The following is a 10373-nucleotide window of genomic DNA, read 5'->3' as shown; positions in this document are numbered from 1 at the left end:
TTAATTGATGTGAGATAAATAATTAATCATTTGATTTATGTAAAATAAATAGTTAATATATAGATAAATAATATAATGAGAAGAACGTGGGATGTGATGGGATGAGTTATACATATATTAGTAATATCGTGAACGTAGGTGAATTTGTTAAAAGGTTTATTCCTCTAAATCTTCATTATTTTCTTACAATAATTTTTGAGGTCTATTTGCCTGAATGTTCCATACTTTGAAGCCCTATTGTCGTCGTTCCCGACTGAGCCCTGAAAGCGGTCGAGTTCCACCCTTTCAACTCCAATGGCGCGTCTAAGCCTACAGTGCCACTCCTCCGCGCATATTTCTCCGCACACTCCCTCTTTCAGAATCCCTCAACTTTTCCCAGTACCAAAACATCTCCTAAACCTCCCAAAAACCTCTCTTTCCGTATCCATTTCCTTTCCCGCTCCCGTGATATCTTTCCTGAACAATCAAAAAGTTTCCGTTCAAGCTTCTTCCATTTCTTTCCAAGGAGTGGAAGAAGGTGAAAATCGTTTAGAAGAAGCGAGAGAAGCTATTAGAGAGTACTTGGAATATGTCGGAGCTTCCAGAGATGACGCCTCTGTCATTTCTTCAACCTGTCCTGCTTATTTGAGCTCTTTGATCGAATCCATTGATGATCTTGACGACTGGAATTCATGGGCTGCCGCTGATTCCGCTCAAGAAATTGTTTCTGCGAATGTTTTGGAGTTTAAGGAGAAAGTTCGGCAAATGGCGGAGCGAAAAGGCGACAAGGGTGCTCTTCCCTTTTTGGAGAGCCTCGGTCTTTCACTCTCTTCCGCTACCCACTTAGCCCGCTATCTTTCCGCTTCGCATACTCTTCCTCAGCTCATTCACAAGGTAATTTAATTCACATGTTTCTGGTTCATCTATGTATGCAAACATTATCTGAACAGGTTACCCCTTGTTTTTGACCGTGGATATGTTCCTTCCTCGTGTTGCATTGTTTCTGTAATTTTAGGTTAAGTTTCTTCAGAAAATGTTATTTTCTGACGGTGATGATCTCGGGATTGCTGGGAAAAATGCTCTGCGCATGATGGCACATCTCTCCATCTCCGCTGATGAGGATTTGCAACAAACTTTGGCATTCTTTGAGAAGGTTAAAACATCGATTCAGTATTAGCTAACACCGCCTTTATTTTCTTGATTTCTTTAGTTATAAAGTCTATACGTAGCTCCATGTATGACGGGAATGCAGTTTTTTCTCCTATTGTAGATTCAAGCAAGGCGTGGAGGTTTGAATCTTTTGGGTTCCGATACCAGCTTCCCGTATTTTATTGAATCATATCCACGCCTTCTATTTCTACCTCTAGAGTCGCGCATACAGTCTATTATGAAGTTCTTGGAAGATATTGGAGTCCCCAAAGGATACATGAGAAACATTTTTCTGTTATTTCCGTCCATACTGTCGTATGACATTAACAAGGGCATTAAACCAAGACTCCAGTCATATGAGAAGGTATAATCCCTTCATTTTATTAATGCATTCAAGATTGGGTACCTGCACGTCTTTTTTTATCTGTGGAATGCATCATACCAATTTATAGTTGAAATATGTGATGACTGGTGACCTCACCTTCATAAGCTTAAAAACCACACTTCTCATTAGTAATATTTCTAAAACTGAGTGCTTGAACTCGGCACCATGCTTCATAGGTTTTAGAGTTCTAGGGGAGGATCGGGGATGAAGGACTACTTAAAGATTACATAATGTCAACAATTCTAGGAGCTTCAGATGGTTGGTTACCTAGGGGCTAAGATTGATTAACAACTTCTGCTGGTTAGCCCTCAGGAATAAAACCAGTGGCAAAATCAATTTGAAACATTTCTATTTGAGGCAACTGTTGTGTCTTTTGTAAGAATGTGTAAAATACTAAAACACAGGATCGCTTTCCGGTCTGTTAGTTTCTTACACTTTTTGTATGTTTATGATGGAGCATTGTTGGTAGATTTTTGTTTTCTACTTGGAAACTAATAAATTTTATTTTGGGGCATCTTGCCTTGTAGGTTGGTGCAAAGGATCATGATCTTGGCAAAATGCTGGTGAAGTATCCCTGGATTCTTTCCACTAGTATCCTGGAGAACTTTCAGAAAATCATAGACTTCTTTGATGGGGAAAAGGTAACCACCATTAGCAGATACTTTCTGTCTATCACCTATATAGCTGTGAGATCTTGTGGTGTTGTTGCTATGTAAATGATGAGCCAGTCATAAATAGGCAAATTTGAATGGCAATGTTCCTACATTCCTTCAGTGCAGAGTCTTGCTTTTTAACATTTATCAGCAAGATATAGTTTTTCAATTCTTTTTCAGGTTCCAAAGATTTGTTCGTCAAATGCTGTAAAAAATTGGCCCCTTATTTTGGGTTGTTCTGTGAACAAGTTGAAGTTGACGGTACATCAGTTCAGTGAAATGGGAATAAGTAATAAGAAGTTAGGTCAAATTATTGCTACAAGCCCACAGCTATTGCTTCGCAAGCCCCAGGAAATTACTCAGGTTTGTTAAATTCTTCTAGGAACTGCCGTGGATTGAAGCTTCTTGACAACATTAAAATGGTGCATTTTGGTTACTTTGACAACCAGGTGATATCCTTCTTCAAGGATGTTGGGCTGGATGAGGATGCAATTGCTCGTACACTTGGTCGCTGTCCTGAGATTTTTGCTGCAAGCGTGGACAAAACTCTCAAGAAGAAGCTGGAATTCCTTTCCAGTGTCGGGATTTCCAAAACTTACCTTCCAAGGGTTATTAGAAAATATCCGGAACTATTTGTTTGTGATGTTGACCGAGCATTACTTCCTAGGTAAAGATGCTGCATATTTTTTGTGCTCCAGATGACAGTATCCAATTATTTATCTTCTAACTTTTCAGTGACATCTTATGTTTTTGGTTTAATTTTTATTTTTTTTGAAAAAAATTCTTGTTGACAGAATGCGATACCTGAAGAAGATTGGGCTGTCGAGAAAGGATATAAGATCAATGGTGAGCAGGTTCTCACCATTGCTTGGTTACAGTGTAGAAGAAGTTTTGCAACCCAAACTAGAATTCCTAGTGAACACCATGGGATTCCCTTTAAGTGAAGTGGTCGAATATCCAAGATACTTCAGCTACTCGTTGGACAAGCGGATAAAGCCCAGATATTGGGTTCTGAAAGGCAGGAACATCGAATATAACTTGAAGGATATGTTAGGCAAGAACGACGAAGAATTCGCTGCCGATTATTTGGGTGTGGAGGAGATGCTTGTTCCTCCTCCCTCTTGACAAAAGCTTCTCTTGCCAAAGCATTATTTTGGTATTTCAAATGTTCTACTACACTAACATCCTGAATGCTCGTCTGCCCTCTCCTACGACACATCGCTGGTGCAGGATGCCGAATGAAGTGCATCGAGTTCTTGGCAGAATCTACGGAAATGGAACAATTTTCTGCATACCTTGGGAGAATTCTGTTCAATGTACATACATACATACATACATACACACGCCTGTAGGAGTCATCTCATGTATTTACAGACTGATGAATCTGAAGTCTAAATGAATGGATTATGAGAAAAAGTATGGGTCTGTTTGTTCTTTCTCACCCTGAAAACGTTGGTTGCAACTTGCGAATGTTAGCATCAAGGTCCATTCGTTCAGAACGAGTTCTCCTATTTTTTTTTACTGATTTTCTTTTCAGTATAAATCTCTATTTCTCGAGTATATATCAATGTTAATTATTAATTATTAATCTATCTACTCTTCTACCTATACTATTTATTAAAATTAAATCATTTTGCTAACTTTGATGTGGTGATGGAGATTTTTTTATAATTCCTTAATCTTTCTGGGCCATTTGCTATAGATATCACATTTTTATTTATATTTTAATTTTAATTAATTCTCATACAAATTCCATTTTGATATGTTTTTTAGATTATTTAACTTTTTGTGAAACACAAGTATCGTATTTATTAATTTTATTTGTTTATATATAAAAACACTTAACTCCACTCTTAAATGTTTTTAAGAAGATGCGTGTGCTATATAATTCACGTCAAGTAGTGTGGTCACTCGACGATTAGTTTGATCTTAATCACGGGGTGGTTCCGGTCACTTCATCTTATCTTATATTGGAATTGCAGAGCATTGCAGAGGAGATCACTGAAGGGGAAGGTCAAGGACACGTGGATAACCTAATAAGGTGGTGACCTGTACATGTAACCGCAGCCTCCCTATTTATTCTCTTCGTCCTAATCCATTTCCTCTCTCGCTTTCGGAAAACCTATACGCACAGTCGCATACACAGCACTGGTTCTTCCGTGCAAATCTTCTTCGCTCCAGTGTCTTTTCAGGATCCAACTCTCCATTGCTTCTCTACTCGCTATCTCCTCTCTTGGCTCGAGATCCGAGCCAAGAACTGAGGAGTATTTCTGCAATCCGCTGAGGTTTGTAATTTACTGTGTGATTATGTGAAAATTGATGTCGAAGCTCAAGTCCACTGGTTTTTCTGTAGGGTTTTAGTGAAAAAGAGGACATAATGGCTAACAACGAGGGGTTTCTGACCGAGGGGCAGCGGGAGATGCTGAAAATTGCATCCCAAAATGCGGAGGTGATGTCATCATTATCATTGTCTTCGTCGCCCAAATCTCCAGGTCCGAGGTCTCCCGGTCAGAACTCGTCCGTGCTTTCTGAGCATCATTTCGTCAAGGTTCCAGGCGGAGGGCAGTCAGCGGCGGCCGGTGGCATAGCAGTTAGGCACGTGCGCCGATCTCACTCTGGGAAATTTATTAGAGTAAAGAAGGGTAAGTTTCTGAGAAGATTAGTGTCGCTTGATGTATTTGAAGATTAGTTCATCGGTATAAACGTCTATTTCTTTGTTTCCCAGAGATTTTTTAACCATACGAAAATGATTCCAAGTAGTTGACGCTTTTACGTTTTGTTCATCTTTATTTATTTGGTGGCGGTTAAGGATTGTCTTTATTCTTTTGTGATAACTTTGGTTGTGGAATGCGTGGATTTGTTTGAAGTTTGTTATGGATGGAAGAATGCATTTGATGTCTATAAAGTAAGGTGGTTGATGGCCTCGTTGGTCTCATACCACCCGGAATCACAAGTACTTTAGATGTGGTATAACGGAGATTCTTTTAGTGATTCTTGGTTTAATAAGGGTGTGTTAGTGAACTCTTAATTTACGTGTGGCATTAACTAGGATCGTCCTTGCATAAATGGATTATTGACATCTTTAGGTTTATTAAATATTAAATTAAATTAAATTAAATTAATTGAAAACCTTTGCAGGAATTGCTTGGACAAAGGATTCTGATAGTTGCTAAACATTTCCTAAATTTACTGTTTCTTGTTATTTTCTGCTGCTTTTCTTTTCAGGTGGGTATCTAATTTGGTAAATCAAAAAAGCGTAATGTACTTTACAATTAGTCTGTTTCAGTAGGAAGCAAAAATTAAAAATAAACAGGATACACACACAGGATTCCACTCTCAAGAATCTTTCTGTGCTCTATAGCCTGTGAGATTTTCATGAGCCTGCGACATGTTGCCTAATATCTTCATTTCCTGATTTTGCATGTTTTAATTTTCATACTAATTTCAATACCAGATTTCCCAGATTGCTTAGCAAATCTAACATTAGTTGTCTATCTCTTTTATAGCATGGCCCGGGAAACTGTTAACACCAGAAAGGTTTAATGCTATAAATGTCGAGTCTCTTTCATTATGTGGCCTAACAGAACGTTTAACATGGGAGGATCTATTTGGTAGTTATTTCCATTCTTTTTCCATACATGTGCGATAGCTTTTTCCTATTTAGAAATGTATTTTTATTTTTTACCAGTTAATACGTTCTACAAAGCTGATTTATTATAATTTTATCGTATAAACTTTGATGATATCAAGGTAATGGAAAGCTATAACTACTAAGATTCTCTGGGGCCTCGTGATTCTTGGCTGCCTCTGATCTCCAGTTTATCTCTAGTCGATGGTGGAGAGTTTAAACCTTTTAAGTAAAAATATCTGTTTAAAAAAAACGATTAGATTTGCACGATTTTGTAATCTATACTATATTACAAAGTAATGGACCCCCGATTCCGAATAGCTAACTTTTTTCTTTTAGTAAATTAGTAAATATTATTTTAAACTATTTAATATATTACAAAGTAACTGAACATGGTTTTTTAAAATATGTTTTGCCAAGTTTGGTGATCTTTGTTATATTACAAAGTAGTAGATCCCCAAAGTAACTGAATTTGATCTTTAGAATACACTAAGTTTCTTTCCAAGGTACCTTCTCTATTCGAATATTATTTTTACGAGAAAAAATAAATAAAGTAAAAACCCAAGCATAATATTAAATGCAGAAAATTACTAAGATATGCTTACATTACATAAAAATTTTCCTTATATTAAATATTATTTTTCTAGATTTAGTATATCTACTCGTAGCTTATGCCAAGGATCATTAAGTATAATAAAGACACTACACAACATTTCATTTCCATCATCATTCTTGACTACCTGGCCCGTGCTTTTGTTCTTGTAATCCAATTATTCACTCTCTCTCATTTATGTACGTCAACAGTAAATTCTAATATGTTTTTACCTTTGTTAAGCATTGTTACTTTTGTTTGTGTGATTACCATCGGAACTCGCCTTCTGATAAATATAATTTAACCAGTTTAAAGCATGTAGCTCTTGTTTTTAGTGGCAACCATTTACTTTCTTTCCAAGCCACAACATGCCATACTGGAGGTGCACAAATTGTCTAGATAATTTGTGGTCAGATCTTTGAATCAGCTGTATAATTTCGGGTAAGATCTTTGTGAAAATTCTAATCGAACTATATAAAATGGCTTTCTTTTTGTTGCCAAATCACTAGCTTTGATTTTGTTCTAGGGATTTTTTCTCACTTAAAAACTTTTGTGTGATTTTGGCAACTTATTTATCATTTGAGGAGCTTTTGGATGTGATGCAAGAATGAGCAATGTGCATGTGCGTGTGTATAATATATATAGAAATAATAATTTACGAGTGGCTCATTTTAGTTTGTCATGGATGGAGTAAGTGGAAGATATACTCATGATGGTTCCAACAGGAGTTTTCTTGTCCCGAAGAAAGCTCGACTTTTGTGCTTATGTATAGTGATACATGTACGTCTCGTTCTCAAGTTTTGGAAAACTGTAGACATCTTTTGATGCTTTCGGTTAGTCTTGTTGATGTCATAATTATTGTTATGGCACCTTTACTAGGGCTGATGCAGAAAATCGCCCAGAATCATGATAGGGCTCCTCTTGTTGAAGATTAGTCTTCGATATTATGGCCTATGCGCTATGATTTTGTTTGCGTAATGAGTTAGCGTTGTCATGTATCGTGCCACATAATACTTGTAGTTGTATGTGCAAAAGGAAAACACGAAGTGTGTGGATGTCCTTTTTGGCTTGAATTTGCAGTTAAGATAAGGATTCCTGTAACTCACTTTGTATATTCTTGATTAAGACCATACATGAGAAAACATTGAATGCATGGAAATGACAACAGGGTTTTCATGCTTGTATGATATCACACAATATGAAATGTTATTATTGTGCTAACGACGTATCAGTAAGTCAACACTTCCAACCGGACAGCATCGGTGGAAATAAAGTACAGTTTTTGGTGTCCACTAATGCTTGACATCGACTATAACTGTCTGAAAACTACTTTCCTTTTAGCTCCAGATGAGTAGTGTCGGATCTAATACATATTGAGTTTGATCAATCTTATCACCAGATATTTTTTGGTATCTGAATAGTGGCTGGTGAATGGAATAAATATTACTTATGATACATCATTTAGTATATTAGTGGATATTGTATTTATCATTTCAAAATCTGTCATGTATATTATAAGTCTGTGAAAATGTAACAAAAGCAACATGAATGCAGATCTCATCGATTTGCTTATGGGGTGGCGCTGGGAAGTATGTTATCGTTTGTTTGATTCAAAGTATTATACTCGGTCATTCTTATTGAGTTTCATATGTGTTTGTCTAGTCATTTCTTGAATGGTTGAAAGCATGAGACACTTGTATTTAAAAGTATTTTTAGAAGCTTTTTGGAAATGCTATGCATGCGCATTATTGATCTGAGTGTGACAACAGATGGTGCTGGTGGCAAAGGCACATGGGGAAAGCTGATTGATACTGATGGCGTATCTTGTATTGACCGGAAAGATCCTAACTATGACAGTGGCGAGGTAACCATATATTTTGTTTTCTATTACTATTTGAAGCTGTTTTTTTTTATATTAGTAGTTTGTTCATAACCTTTTTTGTGCTCCCCTGGCATGAGCAGGAACCCTATGAGCTAGTTGGATCAAATGTATCTGATCCTCTCGATGAATACAAAAAAGCTGTGGTCTCCATCATAGAGGAATACTTTAGCACCGGTGATGTAGACATGGCTGCTTCTGATCTTAGAGAACTAGGATCGAGCCAGTACCATCCCTACATCATTAAACGCCTAGTTTCTATGGCCTTGGACAGACATGACAAAGAGAAGGAGATGGCTTCGGTTTTGTTGTCTGCTCTGTATGCCGATGTAATCAGTCCTACCCAAATTAGCCAGGGGTTTTTGATGCTGCTTGAATCTGCAGATGACTTGGCAGTGGACATACTGGATACTGTTGATATTCTTGCTATATTCTTTGCTCGAGCAGTGGTGGATGAAATTCTACCCCCGGCTTTCATTACCAAGGTCAGAAAAATACTTCCAGTGGCCTCCAAGGGATCGGAGGTGCTGCAAACTGCTGAGAAAAGCTATCTCTCCGCACCCCACCATGCTGAACTTATAGAAAGACGCTGGGGTGGAAGTACACACCTTACTGTTGATGAGGTGAAAAAAAAGATATCTGACCTTCTAAGAGAATACGTGGAGAGTGGTGATACTTCTGAAGCCTGTAGATGTATCAGACAATTAGGTGTTTCATTTTTCCATCACGAAGTTGTTAAAAGAGCATTAGTTCTAGCCATGGAGATCCAGGCTGCGGAGCCACTTATTTTGAAGCTGTTAAAGGAAGCGGCAGATGAGGGTTTAATAAGTTCAAGTCAGATGGTGAAAGGTATTACTCGACTAGCTGAGAGCCTTGATGATCTCGCCCTTGATATTCCTTCAGCAAAAAAATTCTTTCAAACCCTTGTTCCCCAGGCAATATCTGATGGATGGCTTGATGCATCTTACCTAAAATCATCGGACAGGGATGGGATTCAACCAGAGAAAGTTGATGAAAACTTGAGGCATTACAAGGAAGAGGTTGTTACCATAATTCATGAATACTTCCTCTCAGATGATATTCCAGAACTAATTCGAAACCTGGAAGATCTAGGTATGAGCAAATATAACCCAGTTTTTCTCAAGAAGCTTATCACCCTAGCCATGGATCGAAAAAACCGGGAGAAAGAAATGGCCTCTGTTTTACTCTCTGTGCTTCATATAGAGATCTTCTCGACCGAAGACATAGTTAATGGGTTTGTTATGCTGCTAGAATCTGCGGAAGACACAGCACTCGACATTTTAGATGCGTCGAATGAACTTGCCTTTTTCCTGGCAAGGGCCGTTATAGACGATGTCCTTGCTCCACTAAATTTGGAAGAGATTGCCAGTAGGCTGCCTCCAAATAGTAGTGGCAGTGAAACTGTTCGTATGGCACGATCACTCATAGCAGCACGTCATGCTGGGGAGAGGATCCTGAGGTGCTGGGGTGGTGGCACCGGCTGGGCCGTGGAAGATGCAAAGGACAAGATTCAGAAGCTTCTCGAGGAATATGAAAGCGGTGGAGTCGTTAATGAAGCTTGTCAATGCATTCGTGATCTGGACATGCCTTTCTTCAATCATGAGGTGGTGAAGAGAGCATTAGTTATGGCAATGGAGAAGAAAAATGACAGGATATTGGATTTGCTTCAAGCATGCTTTAGTGAGGGGTTGATCACTATCAATCAGATGAGCAAAGGATTCAGTAGGATCAAAGACGGGCTCGAAGATCTTGCTCTCGACATTCCAAACGCTAAGGACAAATTCAAAAGCTATGTGGAGCATGCCCGGGAACGAGGTTGGCTCTTGCCATCATTTGGTTAGTTTGCAGCAGCAGATGCTTTAGTGGTATCTACTTGAGAGTAAACACAAATTTGACTTGTTTCTCTCCCATATGTTGTTGCCTTGTGTTTTGGATTGGTAAAACTGTCGACCCCTTTCTGGTGGATACTGTTACTTTCAGTCATCATATAAAGATTGTGACGTTATTATGTATATACTAGGTTTCTGGGTGGTTTCAAGTTTAGTGTAGACGTGGTTTTCGTAATGAAGTATTGCTTTGTTCTTCTA

At 38.1% G+C, this 10373-nt stretch overlaps 2 protein-coding genes across 2 annotated transcripts; both read left to right on the top strand.

The window, feature by feature from the left end:
- Positions 1 to 215: 215 nt before the first annotated feature.
- Positions 216 to 3669, top strand: LOC140883757 (uncharacterized). The gene is made up of 7 exons (XM_073290343.1): positions 216 to 873; positions 995 to 1132; positions 1250 to 1492; positions 2041 to 2154; positions 2347 to 2529; positions 2616 to 2833; positions 2961 to 3669. The coding sequence occupies exons 1-7, from the start codon at positions 295 to 297 to the stop codon at positions 3289 to 3291; spliced, it is 1806 nt and encodes a 601-aa protein (XP_073146444.1). The 5' UTR covers positions 216 to 294; the 3' UTR covers positions 3292 to 3669.
- A 416-nt stretch (positions 3670 to 4085) lies between these two features.
- LOC140880451 (MA3 DOMAIN-CONTAINING TRANSLATION REGULATORY FACTOR 1-like) lies at positions 4086 to 10373 on the top strand. Its single transcript, XM_073284903.1, has 4 exons — positions 4086 to 4451; positions 4520 to 4808; positions 8156 to 8250; positions 8349 to 10373. Exons 2-4 carry the CDS (start codon positions 4544 to 4546, stop codon positions 10125 to 10127), a joined length of 2139 nt encoding a protein of 712 aa, XP_073141004.1. The 5' UTR covers positions 4086 to 4451; positions 4520 to 4543; the 3' UTR covers positions 10128 to 10373.

The sequence above is a fragment of the Henckelia pumila genome, chromosome 2 (genome assembly GCF_033568475.1).
Source record: "Henckelia pumila isolate YLH828 chromosome 2, ASM3356847v2, whole genome shotgun sequence".
Lineage (NCBI taxonomy): Eukaryota > Viridiplantae > Streptophyta > Magnoliopsida > Lamiales > Gesneriaceae > Henckelia > Henckelia pumila.
This window is presented reverse-complemented; position numbering and strand designations above follow the sequence as displayed.

Coding starts and splice junctions, on each gene's coding strand:
- LOC140883757 (XM_073290343.1), top strand. CDS start 295: ATGGCGCGTCTAAGCCTACAGTGCCACTCCTCCGCGCATATTTCTCCG. Junction 874..994: donor TTCCTCAGCTCATTCACAAG/GTAATTTAATTC, acceptor CTGTAATTTTAG/GTTAAGTTTCTTCAGAAAAT. Junction 2,530..2,615: donor AGCCCCAGGAAATTACTCAG/GTTTGTTAAATT, acceptor TTTGACAACCAG/GTGATATCCTTCTTCAAGGA.
- LOC140880451 (XM_073284903.1), top strand. CDS start 4,544: ATGGCTAACAACGAGGGGTTTCTGACCGAGGGGCAGCGGGAGATGCTG. Junction 4,809..8,155: donor ATTTATTAGAGTAAAGAAGG/GTAAGTTTCTGA, acceptor GTGTGACAACAG/ATGGTGCTGGTGGCAAAGGC. Junction 8,251..8,348: donor CTAACTATGACAGTGGCGAG/GTAACCATATAT, acceptor TGGCATGAGCAG/GAACCCTATGAGCTAGTTGG.